We start from the raw sequence: 21,515 nt of genomic DNA on the forward strand, positions 1-21,515 counted from the left end.
GCGCTTCGTAGCGCAGAACAGTCGATATATAATTATAACTTAATTAACAGAGGATATATATTTATAACTTAATTTAAAACTTCTCAAGATATTCCAACTTCTTTCTGTAAGAATAACATTCCTTACCTATAGACTCCTGTTTTTTTTTTCGCCCTGTTCATTAAATATATATTCATCGCGCAGCACGTGTCAAATATTTTCATGCGAAAATAATACCGAATCTAGAGAAAGAAATATTCAGTAAACATAAACACACCAGAGTACAGTAGCTAAAATAACAAAAATAAGAAATTTAACGTGACCAAATCCAAAACTCTGCCTCCTCACACAATTAGCCTATCGTGGTTGCCCGTAGTCGCGCGCGCCGTATCATTACAGGGGATCAGCCGACGGTTCATGCCGTTGTAGATGTTCTGTCCTCATCGCAAAGTTGGCGTTGAAGCTATAGACAGCACGAAGGTGGCTTCGCTCGCTGCAGCGGTCACGTTTGCTTACGCCAAAGTTTTGTTTGAGTTACCGCAGCTCATGTGAACGGAGGCCCCGCCACGGTGGTCTAGTGGTTATGGCGCTCGACTGCTGACCCGAAGGTCGCGATATCGAATCCCGGCCGCGGCGGCTGCATTTTCCACGGAGGCGAAAATGTTTGGGGCCCGTGTACTTAGATTGAGGTTCGCGTTGAAGAACCCCAGATGGTCGAATTTTCCGGAGCCCTCCACTACGGCGTCTCTCATATTCGTGGTTTCGGGACGTCAAGCTCCAGACATTATTATTATTATCAGCCTTAGTATAGGTTGCCCCACCAAAGTGATGTTTACCCAAAGTTATCTTCGTTTGCACTGCGTGTGATATTTACAGGATTTACTTGTTAATTTATTCCTCGACCGCACATTCCCATTTGCAGGCGCATGTTTCACATGATAAAGAAAGCAGCAGAAGAGGACAAATCAAAGCACGATAGCAATCAGAACTGCACCATCCTCCGGCACCTCTACAATCAGCAGAAAATGGACTTCAAGGAAATGTTTACTTTCCTCCACGACTTTGTTGTTGGCGGAACGGATACGGTAGGGTATTCTTATTTACGGTCATTTCTATTCTTCTCATTATATGTGCAAAAAATACATTTTTATAAGCGCTTCTTTATGTAGAAGGTAATTTCTTTTTTTTGAGCACGTGATACGTTCGGCTTTCCTTATCTTGTCATCGTTGTATTTATGCGTTTTTTCCTCAGATGAGCTCTTCAGGCGGCATTTTTTCTAAGGCTACAAAGTTTCCTTCAAGAAAGCGTTTCATTGATTTCTTTTGCAGGTATGATGTGGATCACAATTCTCTGTCCCATTGTAGCGCTGTTTACGCGTCGTTCATAATTTTAGAGCGCAGCTCTTAAGCATCCGTTCCTGGGTTGAGCGGCGACACCGTCGCCGTCGGTAGCGTAACCAACAGACACGAAACAAAAACGAGAAAGAAATACCCAGGATCGAATGTGATTTGAATCCGGGCCCTCTGCGTGGCAGTTAAGTCGGTTAAGTATTCTACCACAGAGCCAAGCTGATGCTTGAAACTCATTTGCAAAAAGATCCTATACAGGCGTCATGTTGGGCAAGGAATCGCGTTAATATACGTTGCCGAAGAGTAAAATGACAAGCATTCATCACACAATGGTAACTGCGCAACGAGTGTGTGGTTTATTGCTACCCACCCACTTTAAAGTGCTCAGCCATAATTCTTCATCGTCATCAGCCACATGCACATCAACAAAGCGCACATAATACCTGACAGATGCGTGGCGAGTACCTCGCTTATCAGCAGAAAGAAGAATAATGGCGTAGTGGAGGCTTTCCTACTTACAAAAATTATGATCTATGGCGTAGTCGATACCTTGCGGAAAGCCAAATCTTGGAACACAGTTGGCCTTGCCCCAAGAAGAAGCTGCGCTCAGAATTCGCATTTGGCAGTATCGTAATCGTCGGGTGATATTTTTTGCTCTCAGGTTTCTTTCTTCTCAATTGCTGTGCTAGTACACGTAATACGATGCATTCTGCGAGAAAAGACTGCAGTAACTTTTAAACTGTGTGCGAGTAGTGAATTTCAGAACTGAATCGCACACGAATCGAATAGTACAATAGGGATGACACCGAATCAATTACGAATGCAAAACGGATACTGCTCGAATGGTTAGGCAACCATTTCAAAAATAGCGCCAGAATTTCACATTTTATTTTAAACATTCACCAAGCTTTAAGATGGGAATATTATGATTAGCTTTAACCAACATAAAATAACACCATTACATAAAGTAAGGTAAACTAGCATACAGTAATGACCAGAGCCTTCGATTTATTTTGCAACTTTAGATTTAAATACAGGAGTGACTACCGTATTGAAGATAGTACATTGTTACAGCCATTTGGATAAGACTGACACGATAACTAAACAATCCTCAGCCGATCACCACACACATAGGCAAATATGTAATGAAACAGATAAACCAGTTATCACAGCGTAGGCCTTTGCACAAAAAGTAGGTAAACATCAGTTTTGAGTAGTGTATCTGACCCAACAATTTACACAAAAACAACACTCGCAGCTGTTGCTATCGTAGGAAAACCTTACGCTCGCCAAATTCAGCAGAATATCAAAATTATTTCATACGACGTGTCTGTATAGCCTTCTTGCAATGGCACGGCAGTTGGCGCCAGTATCCAACTTGCACGTGATGGGATGGCCCTCCACAATGTAGACCATTGCGCTGCAGTGATCAGTGGTTATCGCACCGACAGTCAATGTTTGCAAAAAAAAGGTCATCGTCTTCGGCTCGTAGCTCTCGTAATTGTTGGCTGACCTGTCGCGGAAACGTGGGCGACCCGCATATTCTAGCGCAATTATTGAGCCTTCCGCCCCTTCGGCGTGTTTTTCCTCTTACTGGGCACTGTGATGTGTGGTGCGCGTTCGAAGTGTGCGCCTTTCAAAAGTGCGCAACATGAAAAGAATAGCGCGCGAAAACGGTGGCCACATGAAGGACGACGACGACGACGAATACCTTCATGAGGGCACGAGGCACAGGTTCGACGGACAAGTGGCCCAATAGGAATTCACCACGGAGATTCCAGGGGCCAATAGTTGGGCACCACGAAACTTGAGCATCGCCAATCGGGACGGGACATCTTTACCCGAGACCGAGGAAAAGCCTGGGTCGAAGAAGAGCCAGGGAATTCGAAGGGAACCAGACAAGTGGAACGTTGGCACCGGACCGGGCGCTGAAGACAGGCCGTCGAGTTTCGGACCCGAGCCTCCAGGACTTGAACCGGCCGGAGCCTCCTGCCGCCGCGTTCCCGAGCGAGGGCACCAGAGCCATGGTACGCGAACTCCTGCCCAAGGCCTGCGGACTCCATTGCCGGCAGGCATTATAGCAGCAGCAGTTGTTGGGCTACGGGCCCGAGCTGCGCATCCACGTGCCTGGCCAGCTTGCCCCTGGCGTCTCATCGTGCCGGCCAGCAGCCACCGTTTCCTCTTCCTCCCCAGCCAGCCCACATCAACTGAACAAGCCTGAGCCACCACGTTCCGGTTGCGTTTGCATCAAACAGCCCTGGTGAGACCGAACTCTCATTATTCCCCGCTCCGCTGCTCAGCCGCGTCAGAACTCCACTGTCTAGTTTAGGTCTTTGAACTTGAGTTTTGTGCGTCGTAGGAAGTGTTTCATCGCGTGCAGTGAACGTTTTGTTAAGTGTTTACTTGTGTATATTATTTCTCCTTCAGTGTATAATTAAACGTTTTGTGTGTTGTTTGGTGAACCAACGGCTTTGTCCTCAATAAAGCTCTCCTAAGCTCGGTCTTAGAGAGCTGTCGTAAACAGAAAAAGAACCTGCATCACAGGCACATGTTACACGGTGCACTGGACCACCAAATTTGTAGCAAACATTTTTTTTTCTGTTGCTACTGCGTTTACAGTAGCGTCTTCCAGGGCTGGGCAAAGATACTTTGAAATTGTATCGCGATACGATACAAGATACTCAGGCAAGAAGTATTGGAGATACAGATACAAGATACTACCGCAGTAATTGTATCCGATACGATACTTGCCAATTGTATCTTAAGATACTTCGATACATTCGCAAATTTGTTATTAGAGACCCCCTAATGTAGTAGCGAACGCATATGCACGAAAAGGTTTGCTTGAAAATTTCTTTAATGTGACCAATTTTGTTTAATTTTAATGAAATGAGCGTTAGTATTTCAGAAGTATTGTCCTTCTTGCTGCAAGTGCATTAGTTTACTTCCGACAGAACTTTTGGGGTCTGTTTTGGCTGCTTAACAGGACAGCTCTTCATTGATAGCGGCTCTTGCTTGTCATTTCTGTAATTGATGGGAGTCACTGCTCAGCTTGCCGACCAGCTAGCGGGTTGCGATCTAATCACAAGAACTTCAATACGAAGCCTTCGCACGATGGCGCAAATACCGGTGTGGAGTTTTACCTTCTCTGTAAAAGACCGTTCACGCAATACCGAACCACCGGTGTACAGTATAGTAACAACGTTGCTGGCGATATTTTTCGTTACGCACTGTGTATGCGTAGAGCTCATAAAACTGCAATGACTTTTCATATTCTGCTTATCTGCTGGCGTAAAGGGTTCGTTATCAATATATTCACTAACGTGCAATCTTCTAACTATTTTTCTTCAACGAGAGAATATGTTCACCCCAGAAATGCCTAATACCTATTGTATTGTCACGTGGTGGTAAGGATAAAGAAGGCGGCAGTCACTCTGGTAGAGACTAAACTGCTCACTGGACAAACTTGTGCCCAGAAAACTAAGCAACTCACAATACAAGCAAAGCACTCTGTACACTGATAGCGGCAATAAATGTCGTTGGCCTTCGGTATTCTGATCACAGACGGAACGCGTGGTCACATCTGCGATCGAACCTTCCAGCGTTACCGATGGTGCTCGCGTAAGCTCCTGAATGAACTACAGTGCTCGCGTCCTGCGCATAATTTTAATAATAATTGTTGCAGTTTTACATCTCAAAACCACGACATGATTATGATGGACGCCGTAGTGGAGGGCTCCAGAAATTTCGACCACCTGGGGTTCTTTAACGGGCTCCTAAATGTAAGTACAGGAGCCTCGAGCATTTCGCCTCCATCGAAATGTGACCGCCGCGGCTGGGATTTGCGCGTAATCTTAACAGAACAATCTGAAACAACTGCGAAGCTTCCGAAACATCGCGACGTGTCTTGAGCTGACCGCTGCTAATAATGTTTTTGCAGTTTAAACCCGTTCCCACCAAAATAAAGAAATGAGAGCGCGTGGCAAGCTGCACAAACCGTCGCAGCACAGCGCTGCTATTCACGGTATTGCCACCTATATGTCCGATTAACTGGCGTAGTAATAGTAAAAAAATTAGGGAGGCCTAAAAAAGGAAAACAAATCAAATATATCTAAATAAAATGGAAAAGTCGTTCTGTATCAAACATTCATCGCGAATAAGTATTGAAACACAATACAGGCGGCACCCTTAATAGCTATGACAATTAATCGTGAAGCATCTTGAACTTACTTGTTAATGTAAGACAGTAAAACATTTGGTGCCTATCAAAATTGACTGAAACGGCTCGTTGGGACGCTCATGAGAAAAACGGATCATTTGGTATAGCAATGTTTCTCGAATACCCTTCCTAACAACTTGAAGATGGCTCATAATTATTTCCATAATTATAATGCAAACTCAATTTCGCTCTTTCACTAAGCAGTAAGCAGGATGTTTGGTACTGCATACTCAGTGCGCGCCCACATGATTACATATTTGTTTTCAAAATCACCTCGCAGAACAGTAAGCTAAAGCGAAATATAAATGTGCAAACAGTAGCAGAAATAAAGCAGACAGTTCAATGTAAGAGTAAAGCAGAGAACTTATTTTGGCAGCACGTTACAAGAGGCGTATTTGTGCGACCAGACCGGAAAAAAAAGGCTAGATCCCCAGGTAATGTACGGGAGGCCAAAGAAGGACAACTAAGAAAGAACTTGTGCTAACGATCAAATTATGATTTCAAAAGCTCTTTGAATAAAGATAGCAGGAAGATAATAATAATAATTGTTACGGTTTAGCACCCCAAAACCACGATGCGATTATGAGAGACGCCGCAGTGAAGGGCTCCGGAAAGTTTGACCACCTAGAGATCGTTCAGGTGCACCTAAATCGAAGTACACGGGCCTCAAGTATTTTCGCCTCCATCGAAAATGCGACCGCCGCGGCCGGAATTGGATTGACAGCAGGAAGAAAAAGATACGGTACACGAACATATATTCTGTTAGAAAAGCGCTTCATCTATTAGATCTAGCATCGGTACTAGTGGTGCTACAGTTAGGATCTTATTTGCACATAAGTCAATCGCATGTAAGTCGAACTTACATCCACAATATCCTTCATATCGGTGATGTATGAAAGCCACGAGAAGCAAAGCAGCCCTATGCTTCAGATTTCGTAAGGAAGCACTGCGCAGGGGAGCGGCATCAGAATTTGCGCGATAGTCGCCGCACGCATTGTGGTACGCGGCGCTGGACAGTGGATAAGGGTAAGTATCATGACACTGGCACACGAAAAAAGAAAAAAAATTCGAGAAAACGAAAGGCACGTGAGCTAAGCTGGACGTTCGCGCGCTTGTTCTGTCGTGACTACGCGAGCGCTGTCAAGTTGCTCTGCTCCACCAAAACGGACGCGCACACTTCATTGCCTGCCTTCACTGGTGGACTTCGTCGGAAAAATAAAATTATGTCACTGCGCTGAGTTTTACTAAGGCGTTTTAGTAGCACCAGTACCAGCTTGAGAAGCGGATACTATAGGAGTATCTTGTATCTTAAGATACACGATACATTATTGAATGTATCGGAAATACAGATACAGATACTCGTCTTGCGAGACGTATCGCGATACAGATACAAGATACCCAAAGAGTATTTGAGATAGTATCTAAGATACATGTATCTTCGATACTGCCCAGCACTGGCGTCTTCGATGGAACCTGTAGCTCCACTTATCTTTCAGAAGTGTTCTTTGCCCTGTTCATGCGCACCACTATCAATCTTTGCTGCAGGCTCTTATCCTATGTGCCCAAAATGATTCGGGTGCGCAACATTCGGTCTTCCCAGTTCCAAATTCACAGTTCTTCCTTCACACCCGCACTTCCGTTAGCCACTCGTAAAGCGTCTCGCCTTCTTTTTGTGTCCTTGAAAGAAAACGAAAATGTTGGAATGTTAAGTTCATTGCAGGCCTGTAGTGCTGCTCAAATTTGGTAATCAAAACTTCGACATCACATCTCTCCTCCGCTTCCTCAAACCTGAAGGTTGAAGGCCCCGCCTCCGCTCAGGGGGGTCAGTGAGCCGTAATTCGCACGACACAAGCCAGCAACGCTGGGAACAAGAACCGTTTTAATTCACGACTCAAAAGAATCACCACCGGCCTTCCAGACCGGCACAACACGGCACTAACGTATACAGGAGAGCCAAAAGCCCGGAACGAACAATCCCCGCCGACTGGCGGTCAAATGGGACCTACGCGCGAAACATAACGGCAGGAAAGCAAACTCACGCGCAACTCGCAGTAGAAGACGAGCCAACGACTCCTATTAGCGGACGTCCCAAACCGGCGTGGCCTCTGCTCTGCAGCACTCACGGAGGAAACCGTCGCGCCTAGTGCGACCGTCGCGGCATCCCATCGTCCTGCCGCCCACCAAAGAAGCCCCCGGGCTTGTCTCACCTCCCTTCTTATCCGCCAGCCACCTTCACGCCCCCTGTGGCTTTCCGCCGCTGCCGCTCGTCACGCGCATGGGCAATGCGCGTGTGGTCTCCTCCCCCTGCTTCCAACGTGCGTGCTGCAGATAAGGGCCTATCGGCCCGACACTCCCCCCCACACAAGAATGGACACTCCAGTGAGTGTCATTTTCCACCGACTACTAAGGGCAATAATCAACACCACAGAAAATAGAAAAAGGGGAAACTGAGAAGCAGTTCTGCATTAGTCTACACAGTTCGTCGGGCACCACAACAGTTCATAATGTGTCGCATATCCTTGTCTACACAGTTTGTCGGGCACCACAACACATCACCGTTCGTCGCATGTCTTTGTCCTGCTGTCGCATGTCCTTGTCTGCACAGTTTGTCAGGCACCGCAACACATCACCATTCGTCGCATGTCTTTGTCCTGCTGGTTACACCGAACGGAGCCGGCCCACACATCACACCACATAACCATTCGTGCCCTGTCTTTGTCCCACCGGTTGCACCGAATGGAACGTGCACGTAGCGTGTGTCGGCGTTCACAGCAGCCTGTGTCGGCGTTCCGTGATGTGTGCCAGCCTTGTGCTTTGTCGCAGGCTAGTTGGCACTGAAGTTGCTGCGGGGTGTTCTGCGAAAGGCAAGGTTATTACAGTGGAGCAAGGTTATTACAGCAGGACAACAAAAGGGCACCGCATCCTGATTGACAAACAGCGAATACCCAGGACAGCAATGTCGACGGCAGCGGGGGAATGTGTTTACGCGTCTAGCGGGCGCTCGTAGTAAGCTTTGAGGTCGCATACGTTTACAGGGCCTGTTACTCGACCACCGCGTTTGTTTTTGAGAAGGTATGCTAACCTAGAAATTTGCTTTGCAATCACGTAGGGACCGTCCCATCGTGGTGCGAGGGAGGCAGCAAACCCTTTTGCTGCATCACTGAGTGGATGCGTGCGCCGGAGCACCTCATCACCAACCGCGAACTCTAGGGGTCGCCTGCCCTTGTTGTATTGATTGCAATGTTCCAGGCGGGCTAGTTCCAAGTTCTCTCTGGCCTCCCGCAATGTTTCGCTCCAGCGACTGGAGAGATTTTGCGCGAACGTCGCGTAGTTACAGCGCGGTGATTCGGAGTCATGGGTGAGCTCATGTTCGATAGGAAACTTGAGCTCGCGACCTAATAGAATGGCCGCCGGAGTAAAGCCAGTTGAACGATTCACTGTTGTTCGCGTGGCGAATGCCATTTCCTGTACGCGGGCATCCCAGTCCCTGTGCCGGTCAGTGAAAGCCACCAACATTGTTTTAAGGTTTCTGTTGACGCGCTCAGTAATGTTGGCCTGAGGGTGGTAAGGTGTCGTTCTTTTGTGGTGTACACCAAGAACTTTGCAAGTGTCCGCAAATATTCTGCCTGTGAAATATGTGGCATTATCTGTTATTAGCTGCTTTGGAAAACCGAAGCGAGTGAACGTCTGCAGCAGACAATCCCAGATTACTTTTGAATCCAGCCGGCGTAACGGGTACAGCTCTACCCATTTCGAAAAGTGGTCAGTGAGTACTAACAAGTATCGACACCCCTTAGCTGATCTGGGGTACGGGCCCATTGCATCACAGCAACGATTTCCCATGGGTACCTGCTTTCCACAGATTGCATGAGGCCCGGTGGTTTGCCCCCCCTCGGTTTTGCGGTCTGGTAGGCAGGGCAAGTTTGGACGTATGTTATGACGTCCTTTCTCATGTGTGGCCATGTGGCGACGCGACACAACTTTTCAAAAGTTCTCTTGCCATCACTGTGACCAGCGAGGCGTGTGTCATGAAAGTATGCCATGAAAGTTTTGCGTAGCGTCCGAGGAATGAAAACACGGAACGGGGACTCGTCATCATGAGTCTCAAGTGAGGGGACGTAACGCAAGAGCAGGCCGTCCTCGGCTTGCAAGTAGCTGCCATAGGTGTTTGCGAACCGTGTGTTCCCGGTGGAAGTAGCAGCGCCCAGGCCACTGCATATCTGTTTGCACTGGTCGTCGCTTCTCTGAGCGTCGAGGAGCTGCTGTCGTGAGACCAGTGTTCCCCAGACTTCTTCAGGCACTGTCACAACCAGGACCTCGGCGGCTGGTTCACCATCCCCTGACAGTGGCGCTCGGGAAAGCGCGTCAGCCACTTTGTTGCCAGTCCCTTTCCTGTACTCCACTCTGTAGTTATTTTTCTGAAGAGAAAGGGCCCACCGGGCCAGACGACCGGATGGGTTTTGTAGCTTTGACAGCCATGACAGCGCCTGGTGATCGGTTTGAATCGTAAATGCAGCTCCATCGAGATACATGTCGAATTTCTTCAGTGCGAATACGATTGCAAGACATTCTTTCTCTGTTACGGTGTAGTTCCTTTCTGCGCCCGAGAGCGTGTGGCTCGCAAATGCTAGCGGGTAAAGCATCCCTTGATATTCCTGGAGCAAGACTGCTCCAAGGCCATAATCGCTTGCGTCGGTCTGTATTGTGAAGGGTAAGTTTAGGTCAGGGAGGCGCAGCCGTGCTGTATCAGCAATAGCCTCCGACAGAGCCTGGAAGGCTGCCTGCTCCATGTTAGTCCAAGACCAATGGGCACCCTTGCGCAGGAGCTGGTGAAGTGGTCTTGCCAGATCGGCGCAGTGAGGAATGAAGTGACGGTAGAAGCCCGCCATACCCAAAAACCGTTGCAGGCTCTTAACGCCCGTTGGTGGTGGAAAATGCAGGATGGCCTGAAGTTTCTGTTCGTCTGGCCGTATTGTGCCTTGCTCGACAATGAAACCTAAGAGGTTGATCCTGTTTGAGACCAACTGAACTTTCCGGGGGTTGACGGTGATGCCTGCGTCCTGCATTCGTTGTAGTACAGTGGTTAGGTGGCTCAGGTGCTCGTCGAAGGTTTGCGAAAAGACTACCACGTCGTCCATGTAAGCCATTGCGTAGTTGAATTTGGCATCTCGAAGCACAATGTCCATGACGCGCTGAAATGTGGCCGGTGAATTGCACAATCCGAAAGGTAACCTCGAAAACTCGAACAATCCCCTGTGGCAAGTAAATGCCGTTTTCTGAGCATCGCGCTCTGCTAACGGGATCTGCAGGAAGCCTCTGCTACAGTCAAGGGTAGTGAAGAATTTGGCGGCTCCAAGGGAGTACATAACAGAGTCGATTGATGGGAAGGGGTACGAGTCTCGAACCGTGACGGCGTTTAACCGCCGGTAGTCAACGCACAACCGCGCAGAACCGTCCTTCTTTGGAGCTAAAACAACTGGAAACGCCCAGGGACTGTTGGACGCTCTTACAGCACCGGTGACGAGCATTTCGTCGAGGGCAGCGTCCAGAAGTTCACGCTTGTGGACGCTCAGGGGACGAGGATTGAAACGGATAGGGCGGACGTCGCCTGTGTCGATCCTGTGTTCCAATACATTGACCCTGCCCGGAGCCTCTGTGAACATTGCCGCAAAGGGCTTTAGGGCTGTTTCGATTCTAGTTTTTAGCTGTGATGGCCCTTTGAAGGATTCGATAATAGTAAAGAAGTCCTCCCTGGCCTCGAAGAACGGATGCACATTTGTTGCAAGCAGATCAGACTGGGGTTGTGGCGAAGTAGTCAAAAACGCGAGTGGTTTTGCATTGATGCCATGGCTGTAGGTGCCCGTACGGACATCAAGCACGATTCCCGACTTTGCTATAAAATTGCGTCCCAAAATTACGGGGCAGGAAAGTCCGGGTAGGTGTAGGAAACGTTGCCGAAGTTTTCGCCCGTCGAGTCTAACCGCTAAACGAGCTGCAAGCGTAGCCGGGACAACATGAGCAGAGGCCACGCGCAGATTAGTGCTTACCCTTCGCAAAGTTAAGCCTTTCGTCTCGCAGGCATTCTTAATACGATCCCCGAAAACGGAAACAGCTGAACCAGTATCTAAAAGAGCCGGGACCTTTACTCCTGCCATGGAAACCATCACTAATGGTGCTTTATCGGCGTGGGCAGCGAGACGAGTGAATGTAGACGGACGATTGCTCACCGTATTGTCGAGTACACCATGGCTGTTATCGGGCGGAGAGCACTTCGCAGGAGCGTTGGTTGCTTGGTTCTCTGGCAGTTGTCCGAGCGGGAAGGGATGCGGCCTTGTCCCTTTGGGCGTGCGTTGCTTTGTCGAAGGTTTGCCGCGGCTGTGATTCCTGGCGGCTGGATGATGTGAAGACCAAAACACCCGGTGGCCAGGCCTCTGCAGCGCGGCTGGCTGCTCTTGAAGACGAGTCGTAGACCACAGATGAGCCGCAGTAGTTCCACCAGGACCTGCGTAAAGTGAGATGACCCCGGGGGGCGGTGGAATGTTGGCCGGCGATTGGCATGCGCTCACCATCGCCGGCCCCGATCGTTTCCCCGGCGGCCAGAACGTGGTCTGCTTGGACACTGGCTCCTATAGTGGCCCCGACCTCCACACTGGAAGCATACCGGAGGGTTCCTACTTGTACCTCCGGCACTAGGATGGGCGGCGACCGCTACGGGCTGGCCTTGGGTCGAGGCGCCCGGTATGGGTGTCCCACGTTCCTGGGTAGTTGACGGGAAGGCGGACGGAGCAGGCAGATTGTGGTGGCTGAATGGGTCTAGAGCCCTTGGTGGGGTCATCGGAGAGGCCATTGGGTTGGAACGACCGTGCCACGCACAGGATGGCTCGAGAGTGGATTCAGGCGGTGGCGGTGGTTGGTACGTGAGCTCCGCCAACATCGCGGCCTGAATATCACCCGCTGCTGTAGCGAGGACGTCGAGTGAAGGGAATGAACGACCCCTCAAATACGCCTGAAAACGCGGATGCGACTGCTTAATTGCCCGAATCACTCTTTCCACTTCAGGTGCCGAAGGGTCCGCGCGGTCGTAAAGCTCCTGTAAGGACCGTATGTATTCTTGGAGGCTTTCCTCCTCAGCCTGTGTACGGCTGCGAAGTTCATCTTTCATGCGAACGGCGTAGTCGGGGGGCAGAAATTCGGCACGGAATAGCTGCTCAAAGTGAGACCAACTTTCGAAAGACTGGCGACGACGCCAACGTGCGGCAGAGCCAGACAGGGCGACGGGCAGAACGCGTAGCAGAAGAGTCTCATTTGGGAGGGCTTGCGCGTCGCGATAGTCTTTTAAATCTTGCAAAAAGTCTGCGACCGATTTCTTGTCTGTGTGTCCCTCGTACGTAGGCACGGCCAGCGGTAAGCGAAAGGTGTCGGCTGGTGTAGCCTGGCGTTCTAGCAACGCGGTCAGCTGCTCGACGATACGAGGAGTATCTGGCGCGGACGCGTCCTGTTTCCCCTTGTCGGGCATTATATTAGACTTGAGGTCCGTAGGGCTTTCACCTTCGCGAGCTGTAACTGTACCGGAACGCAAGAGCATTGGAATATGCGCAAAGCATATCGCGAGTGCGATGGGCCGGCAGGACGGGGGCCTAATGCGTGCGGTTCTCGCGGTGCGAAAGCGAACTCAAACGAAAAGAATAATACTGCATGAGGAAACCACGTTGCAAGGAACGAAAGGAAGGTCAGCTACGTGCGAAAACCACGTTGGGCGCCAGATGAAGGCCCCGCCTCCGCTCAGGGGGGTCAGTGAGCCGTAATTCGCACGACACAAGCCAGCAACGCTGGGAACAAGAACCGTTTTAATTCACGACTCAAAAGAATGACCACCGGCCTTCCAGACCGGCACAACACGGCACTAACGTATACAGGAGAGCCAAAAGCCCGGAACGAACAATCCCCGCCGACTGGCGGTCAAATGGGACCTACGCGCGAAACATAACGGCAGGAAAGCAAACTCACGCGCAACTCGCAGTAGAAGACGAGCCAACGACTCCTATTAGCGGACGTCCCAAACCGGCGTGGCCTCTGCTCTGCAGCACTCACGGAGGAAACCGTCGCGCCTAGTGCGACCGTCGCGGCATCCCATCGTCCTGCCGCCCACCAAAGAAGCCCCCGGGCTTGTCTCACCTCCCTTCTTATCCGCCAGCCACCTTCACGCCCCCTGTGGCTTTCCGCCGCTGCCGCTCGTCACGCGCATGGGCAATGCGCGTGTGGTCTCCTCCCCCTGCTTCCAACGTGCGTGCTGCAGATAAGGGCCTATCGGCCCGACAAGGTATTTTACGACTTTCAAGCTTCTTCGCCTACGATAACTAGCAACGCGGCTGCTTGAACATCCTTTGGCTGCTTGTTGAATTTTGTAGCAGTGGAAAAGGAGCAGAAACTCTCTTTTCCAAGTTTTTCACGTAATCCAAGGGTCGTGCAACGCCTCCATGGGCTTCGCGGGCGGAAGTAGCACAGACGCCATCGATGATAAGCTGGGTTTCGCTGACACCATGCAACCAGGCCAGCAGTCGGGTGAACACCAACGTTATTGCGCTTTTTGGTCAGTGGTGTATGAAGAGAAGAAACAGGACGTTGCAGGTCACGTGACAATGGGTGTGTAGCGCCTCAGAATACGGCGCTCGTCAAGGAAGAAGAAGTTGGCATTCGGCCGCGCGGCGGGTGCAGCGCGATAATAAAAAAAATCAGTTCGAAAACTGAACGCTGTCAGGGCTGGATCTTTCTCGTGTTAGCTCCGACAGTTAATGGTGACCCGATAAAGAACACACAGCCCCGATCATCCTGCATGGATCCCGCCGGCTCTGCCACCAATCCTACCGGTCCTGACGCACAAGAAGACGCCAGACCTAGCGGTGCTGCGGTCGCTGCGATCCAACATGTCAACCTGCCACCATTTTGGCCCAACAGACCCAGCACATGGTTTCTGCAGGTCGAGGCGCACTTCTGTCTACGGCAAATCACCAGCCAACAGACCAGGTACTGTCATCTGGTGTCCTGCTTACCTCCGGACGTAGCCGACGACTTAGCTGATATTTTAGCGTCGCCGCACCCGAGCCATCCCTACGACACGTTGAAGGCAGCTATCATTTCCCGCAAGTCTGAGTCCGAACACAGCAGACTCCAACAGCTCATCACGGCTACAGAGCTCGGTGACCGTCGCCCATCACAGCTCCTGCGACGCATGCGCCAGCTCCTTGGCGGCCCCTCCGCCCCTCAAGAGGAGAAGCTGTTGCGTGAGTTGTTCCTCCAGCGCTTACCGCAGAGCATGGTCCCGGTCCTCGTGGCTGCAGGAGATGTCCCAGTAGACACACTCGCTGAAATGGCTGACCGAGTGGCAGACTACTCGCGGGCACATAGCCTCAACGCCGTTACCACACCACCACCGGCCCCCGCTGCAGACCCGGCGCTTGCGAGCATCGAGAACCGTTTGGACGCCCTTGTCAGGCGCCTCGATGGCTTTGTACCTGCGCATCGTCGACCGTCATCCAAGTTCCAGATACACAGTCGCACGTCGACGCCCCCACGTTCTCCGGAACTTCGGCCAACCGACGCGCCGCGGGACGTCTCATCCTCAACCGTGTGCTGGTACCACCGCCGATTCGGTGCCTCTGCTCGCAAGTGCACTCGCCCGTGCTCCTGGTCGGGAAATGCGACGACCGGCCACTGACGGCGGCAAGTGGTACTGGTCGAAAGTCGTGCCGCCTTTTCTATGTTTCTGATAAGGTCACTGGCGCTTGCTTCCTAGTCGACACAGGAGCCCAGGTTAGCGTCATACCGGCCTCGTGTGCAGATCGCCGTCGCAACGAACAGACCTGCCCACTCCAAGCGATCAACAATTCCGCCATTCGCACATACGGCCAACGCTCTCTTACACTTGACCTTGGACTACGCCGTACGTTCCGCTGGATTTTCATCCTCGCTGACGTCTCGCAAGCTGTTCTGGGAGCTGACTTCCTCAGTTTTTTCAACCTTGCTGTGGACATGCATGCTCATCGCCTCATTGATCTCAACACCCGCCTCTCCATCAACGGTGTACTCTGTACTTCCTCCTCAACGGGACTGCGAGCTCTCACACCTGCTTCGCCGTATGCAAAAATACTCGCCGACTCTCCCAGCATCACGAAGCCGCACACCAGAGAGTCACCGGTGAAGCATTCCATCACTCACCACATTGTGACCACTGGACCTCCCGTTTTTACACGACCCCGTCGACTATCTGGAGAACGCCTCGCCATCGCCCGCCGTGAGTTTGAGCACATGCTTGAACTCGGCATTGTGCGGCCTTCCTCAAGCAACTGGGCGTCGCCGCTCCACATGGTGCCGAAGAAAGATCCTGGCGACTGGAGACCATGTGGGGATTACCGCGCTCTCAATGCCCACACCTTACCAGACCGCTACCCACTTCCTCACATACAGGATTTCACATCAAATTTGGCTGGGCGCACAATCTTCTCTAAGATTGACTTAGTGAAGGCTTACCATCAGATTCCTGTAGAACCCGCCGACATTCCGAAGACGGCCATCACCACCCCATTCGGTCTGTTTGAATATGTGAGGATGCCTTTTGGATTGCGCAACTCTGCACAGACCTTTCAGCGCACTATCAACGAGGTCACGCGAGGTCTCGATTTCGTATTTGCCTACCTTGATGACCTCCTTGTAGCAAGCTCATCCGGCCCTGAGCATGAAGCCCATCTGCGCACCCTGTTCCCTCCGCCTGGATGATTACGGTCTCGTAATTAATCCCAATAAGTGTCTCTCGGCGTCGGTACAATAGAGTTCCTAGGCCACCTTGTCACTCCACAGGGTATCCAACCACTCGCCAGCAAAGTGAAGGCTATTCAAGACTTTCCACCCCCGACTTCACTGAAGAGACTCCGAGAATTTCTGGGCCTACTAAACTTCCATCGCCGCTTTCTTCCAAAGTGTGCCACATTCCTAAAGCCCTTGACCGACCTATTGGCTAAAAAGAAAGACCCGGCTGCGCCACTGGAGTGGACCGAGGACGCTGCATCTGCCTTCTGCACTGCCAAGAAGGCTCTGGCAGATGCCACCATGCTCATACATCCCGTCCCTGATGCCCCAATTCGTCTCATCACCGATGCATCAAGCGTGGCAGTTGGCGCCGTTCTCGAGCAGCACGTATCCGGTTGGCAGCCCCTTGGTTTTTTCTCGCAAAAACTGAAGCCACCGGAAGCAAAATACAGTACATTTGCCCGGGAACTCCTCGCGGTATACCTCGCCATCAAACATTTTCGCCATTTATTGGAGGGCCGGGACTTTTACGTCGTTACAGACCACAAGCCCCTGACGTTTGCCTTCCATCGCAATCACAGCAATTACACTGCACGGGAGATCCGTCAACTATGCTTTATTTCTGAGTTCACTGTGGATCTCAGACACGTCCATGGGCCGGAAAATGCTGCTGCTGATGCACTATCCCGCATCGATGCCTTGTCGACCCAGCCACCACTAGACATGGAAGAGCTTGCAGCTGCCCAAAGCAACGATCCTGAGCTGCATCGTCTTCGCTCTTCATCCACGTCTCTATCGTTTACGGAGTGCCCGCTTCCATTTTCTACTTTATTAATAACGTGCGAAACGTCTACTGGTGTCCCTCGGCCCTTCGTGCCTTCAGCTTTCCGTCGGGCAATTTTTGATCAATTGCACAACATGAGCCATCCTGGTATTCGTGCGACCCAGAAGCTAGTCACACCTCGTTTCCTTTGGCCAAGCATCAATGCTGATGTCCGACGCTGGGCGCGAACCTGCGTTGAGTGCCAGCTTGTTAAAGTTCACCGTCACACCGTCACGGCAACATCCCCCTTTCGGCCTCCAGACGCAAGGTTTTCTCACGTCCATCTCGACATCGTCGGCCCTCTTCCGTCATCGCAAGGAGCCTGTTACCTGCTGACATGTGTGGATCGCTTCACCAGATGGCCGGAAGCGTTTCCCATTTCCGACATTACAGCACCAACAGTTGCTAAGGCTTTCACAAACGGCTGGGTGTCGCGCTTTGGATGCCCTTCTGTCGTCACCACTGATCGAGGTCGTCAATTTCAATCGGCCCTTTTCACCGCACTTGCCAATATCCTGGGTATTCGACACATCCACACAACTGCCTACCATCCTTCCGCCAATGGCATGGTCGAACGGCTTCATCGACAACTGAAAGCTGCCCTCACTGCTCACCAGCCAAGGGAACGTTGGCTCGACCACCTCCCCTTCGTACTTCTGGGCATCCGATCAGCATTGAAAGCGGATCTCGGCTGCTCATCAGCCGAACTAGTCTATGGCGTTTGCCTGCGTCTTCCAGGAGAATTCTTCGAGCCATCATCGCCACCTTCCACTCACGATGCCTCCACGTACATTCGAGAGCTGCGCACCACGTTTCGGGACCTTGCTCCTGTGATTCCTGCCGACCGACACCCCAAGTCTGTCTTCGTCAGCCAGGATCTGCATGACTGCAGTCACGTCTTCGTTCGGCGCGACCAAATACGGCCACCACTCACACCAGCCTATGATGGCCCATTCCGCGTACTCCATCGTACACCTAAGACGTTCACGCTGGACATCAATGGCCGTGAAGACGTCGTGGCTGCCGATCGACTGAAACCTGCGTATATCGCCGCTCTCGCGTCCGCGGGGCTTCAATCTTCAGTCTGGATGCCCACATCCAAGCATGTTCACTGGGCGACTCCTATGGCTCTAGTTCTACGGGGGGGAGCCCTGTAGCGCCTCAGAATACGGCGCTCGTCAAGGAAGAAGAAGTTGGCATTCGGCCGCGCGGCGGGTGCAGCGCGATAATAAAAAAAAATCAGTTCGAAAACTGAACGCTGTCAGGGCTGGATCTTTCTCGTGTTAGCTCCGACAGGTGCTTGGTTTCGATACCCGTAAGGCTTTAGAAACGTCATATTAAAAAATTCGGCACATCCCATGCCTTCTGGCAATCGGTTTCATGCGAAGCAGTCGAAGGGTAGTTCTATGCTGAATTTTAGGCTTTGAGAGTTACGAGGTGGGTCGACGTGTTTTTGTAAGTTTAGTAGGTGTGTGCACATCGTGGGCTTACCAGCCACGTCGGAAACACTGGCGTTTCAAGGGCACTAACAGACAATAATACCAAGGAAAGTATAGGGGATGTTATTAGTAGTAAATGTAAGGTAAATGGGAAGGAAAAAAAAGTGGACAAGAAGATAACTCGCCGCGGGCAGGGACAGAACCTGCGACCTTCGAATAACGCGTCGGATGCTCTACCAACTTCGCTACCGCGGCGGCCATACTCCCGTCCACTTTATAGGGTATATATGTACATTTAAACTTGGGCAAGTCAGTCAGCGCCGCCAGTAGCCATGACGGCGAGTGTGGAACACTCTTTTTCTGCCTGTTGGCGTCACGTAGCGCGTGAACTTATTACGAGCGGGCAGCTGACCAATAATCCCTCGCATAATACCTGAAAGCATCAAGTCTACCAGAACGAGACCCTCGCTATGAATGAAGGAAAGATGTGTTAATTTTAAGCGCTCGTCTTTTTCTTTTTTATACACAATATTAATGAGCACTAACAGACAATAATGCCAAGGAAAGTATAGGGGATGTTATTAGTAGTAAATGTAAGGTAAATGTGAAGAAAGAAAAGTGGACGAAAAAGATAACTCGCCGCGGGCAGGGACCGAACATGTCCCCTATACTTTCTTTGGCGTTATTGTCTGTTAGTGTTCATTATTAGCTCCAGGTATGGAAGCGCCGTTTTCTTAATGGGAGCGACACGTGCCTTGGAGATCAGCAAGATTGGTCGTTCAGCCATGGTAGTAACGGCATAGATCACGGTTCCGTACGCGGCTGGGCTGGCATCGCAGAAGCCATGCAGTTGCATTTCACTTGGCAACTTCCTTCCTCCGCCGAGATAACGAGGAATTCATATTTCCTGCAGTCGTGAAAGCTGGCGAACTTTGAACTGGTGAAAGCTGGCGAACCTTTCGTCTCGCAGGTCGTCGGGTAGTCGCTCGTCCCAGCTTATTCCGCGGGTCCACAGTTTTTGAAACAGTATTCATATGGCAATAGTGTACGGTCCGACGGTTCCGAGTGGGTTAAATACTCTCGACGTCGCATGTAAGACGAACCGCTTAGTGTCTAGCTTCTCTTTCATAAAGTCTAACAGTCGGTCGGCAGAAGAACTGAACTCGCCCTGTTCGGGATTTTAAGCAAGTCCACGAACTTTAACCGATTTCCCATGAAGGAACGCCATTTCTTGAATAGCACACTCCTGCTGGCGTTCCAAGGCAACCTTAGGTTGGGTAAATTTGTGGACCATTTGCGTAGGACCATTCCAGCTGCCTAGGAATTTCTAACCGAGCTTATCCCCGTGAAATTATCATTGTCAGGCTCTTCCTTCTAACAACCATATTTCAGCGAAACTTCTACCTCCTTTCTACCCTTTGACGCGAATGCAGCACCTCTCCCCCTCAGCTTTCTTTCATATTCACGGACCGCTTTCCTCTTTCATATTGGGAGATCGATATTCCTTTTTCCTTGTGAATCGCCCAATTCAGCACCCAGGCCCCTCCTCCTCTCTCCCATTTCCACTCCCGTTTTCGCAGTTGTCCTCTCCTCCTCTTTTGTTTGAGTTGGAGGAGAGGGTACGAAGCATATACACACACGCGCTAGGGAAAGCATTTGCAGACTTGAACACGACTCCGCCTGTCGAAAGGTCGGCCCCAGCGACACCCCGTGTTCACGAAGTTTCAAACGTACTTCAGAAGTTGCACGAACTTAAAAAGCCGCCTTTGCTGTAACCCGCCTAACAAAGCGTAGTTGTTCGTTTTAGGACAGGATTGACTGCTACTGTTTAGTCTCGAATGAGCGGTCCTTCTCGAATAAGTGGTCCTTCTTATTTGACCCAATTGGAAGCGGTGCTGCTCATTTTCTCGGAACTACTTACCGTAATGCCTCTCACTTGTACATTGTTGCGTGAATTCCGCAGTTTTTCATGTGTGAAACTGACGCATCTAACTGCAAAATTGCAAAGAAAAGGTTTCCTTTCTTTTTTCTATAGGATGAATGTGTTGTTCCGGGTTCAGCGTTTTCGCTTCAGGATTTCTTGTGTTTCTTTAGGATGTTCTCCAGCGAAAATACTCACGTGTAGTTTTTCTACTGCAAAATAATTCTATTTGCCGCAATATCGTTGCAACGGGTCTTCAGATACATTAGCCAATTCTGTCGAAGCGCTCGTGGTAGCTTCCTTGTGTTACCTCTGCCTGCTTCTCCTAGCTGCTTCATGCTCTCACATGTCTGCACGACTGATGACCGGTCGTTTACATATTTCTTCGCGTGTTTACGTGCAAATCACCGCGTTGGTGGACTGGCAGGCTATGAGCAAGATGTGAGTCGTAGACGTAGACTGGTAATACGGTTCACAGATGTTCCCGGCAAATTATCCTTTTCAGCGTTACGGTTTGATGCCGCCTGAATGAGGACGTAAAAGACGAATCTGTCGCACTGTTAAAATGATGTACCTCAGGAACTGAGTCTACATGAAAATATTTCGATACATTAGTTGTCTATGACTGGGTGCAATGCACAGTTAACGATTTTACAGTTTAGATCAGTGACAACCCACAGCACTTTTGTACCATAGTATGGTACCAAACAATGCTTTCTGTGGCCCCATTCATATGGTTGTCCTAGCGAACATCAGTCATTACAAATTGTTGTCTATTTCTTTGAATAGCTGCTGACTACATTGATTCATGTTTTTGATTCCAATCTTCCATAAGTATTACCTTTCTTGCCGTCATTGCCCGGTCTAAGCCAATTTAAAAGGACAGTACGAAGACGCCTTCTGTTCCTCGAATAAAATACGTTGCGTCTCCTAGTCCTGTCCCTCTGCGAGGAAACTGTCGCGGAGACAGTTTTGTCGTCG

The 21,515-nt window shown here is 50.4% G+C and overlaps 1 protein-coding gene across 1 annotated transcript in view; it reads left to right on the plus strand.

The window, feature by feature from the left end:
* The window catches only part of LOC119402407 (probable cytochrome P450 12c1, mitochondrial), a 156,121-nt gene that overhangs the window by 94,701 nt on the left and 39,905 nt on the right, over positions 1-21,515 (plus strand). Inside the window, exon 5 of the mRNA XM_037669547.2 lies at positions 902-1,064. Coding sequence (XP_037525475.2) covers positions 902-1,064 — 163 coding nt within the window. The remainder of the gene's footprint in view (positions 1-901; positions 1,065-21,515) is intronic.

The sequence above is a fragment of the Rhipicephalus sanguineus genome, chromosome 8 (assembly GCF_013339695.2).
Source record: "Rhipicephalus sanguineus isolate Rsan-2018 chromosome 8, BIME_Rsan_1.4, whole genome shotgun sequence".
Classification (NCBI taxonomy): Eukaryota; Metazoa; Arthropoda; class Arachnida; order Ixodida; family Ixodidae; genus Rhipicephalus; species Rhipicephalus sanguineus.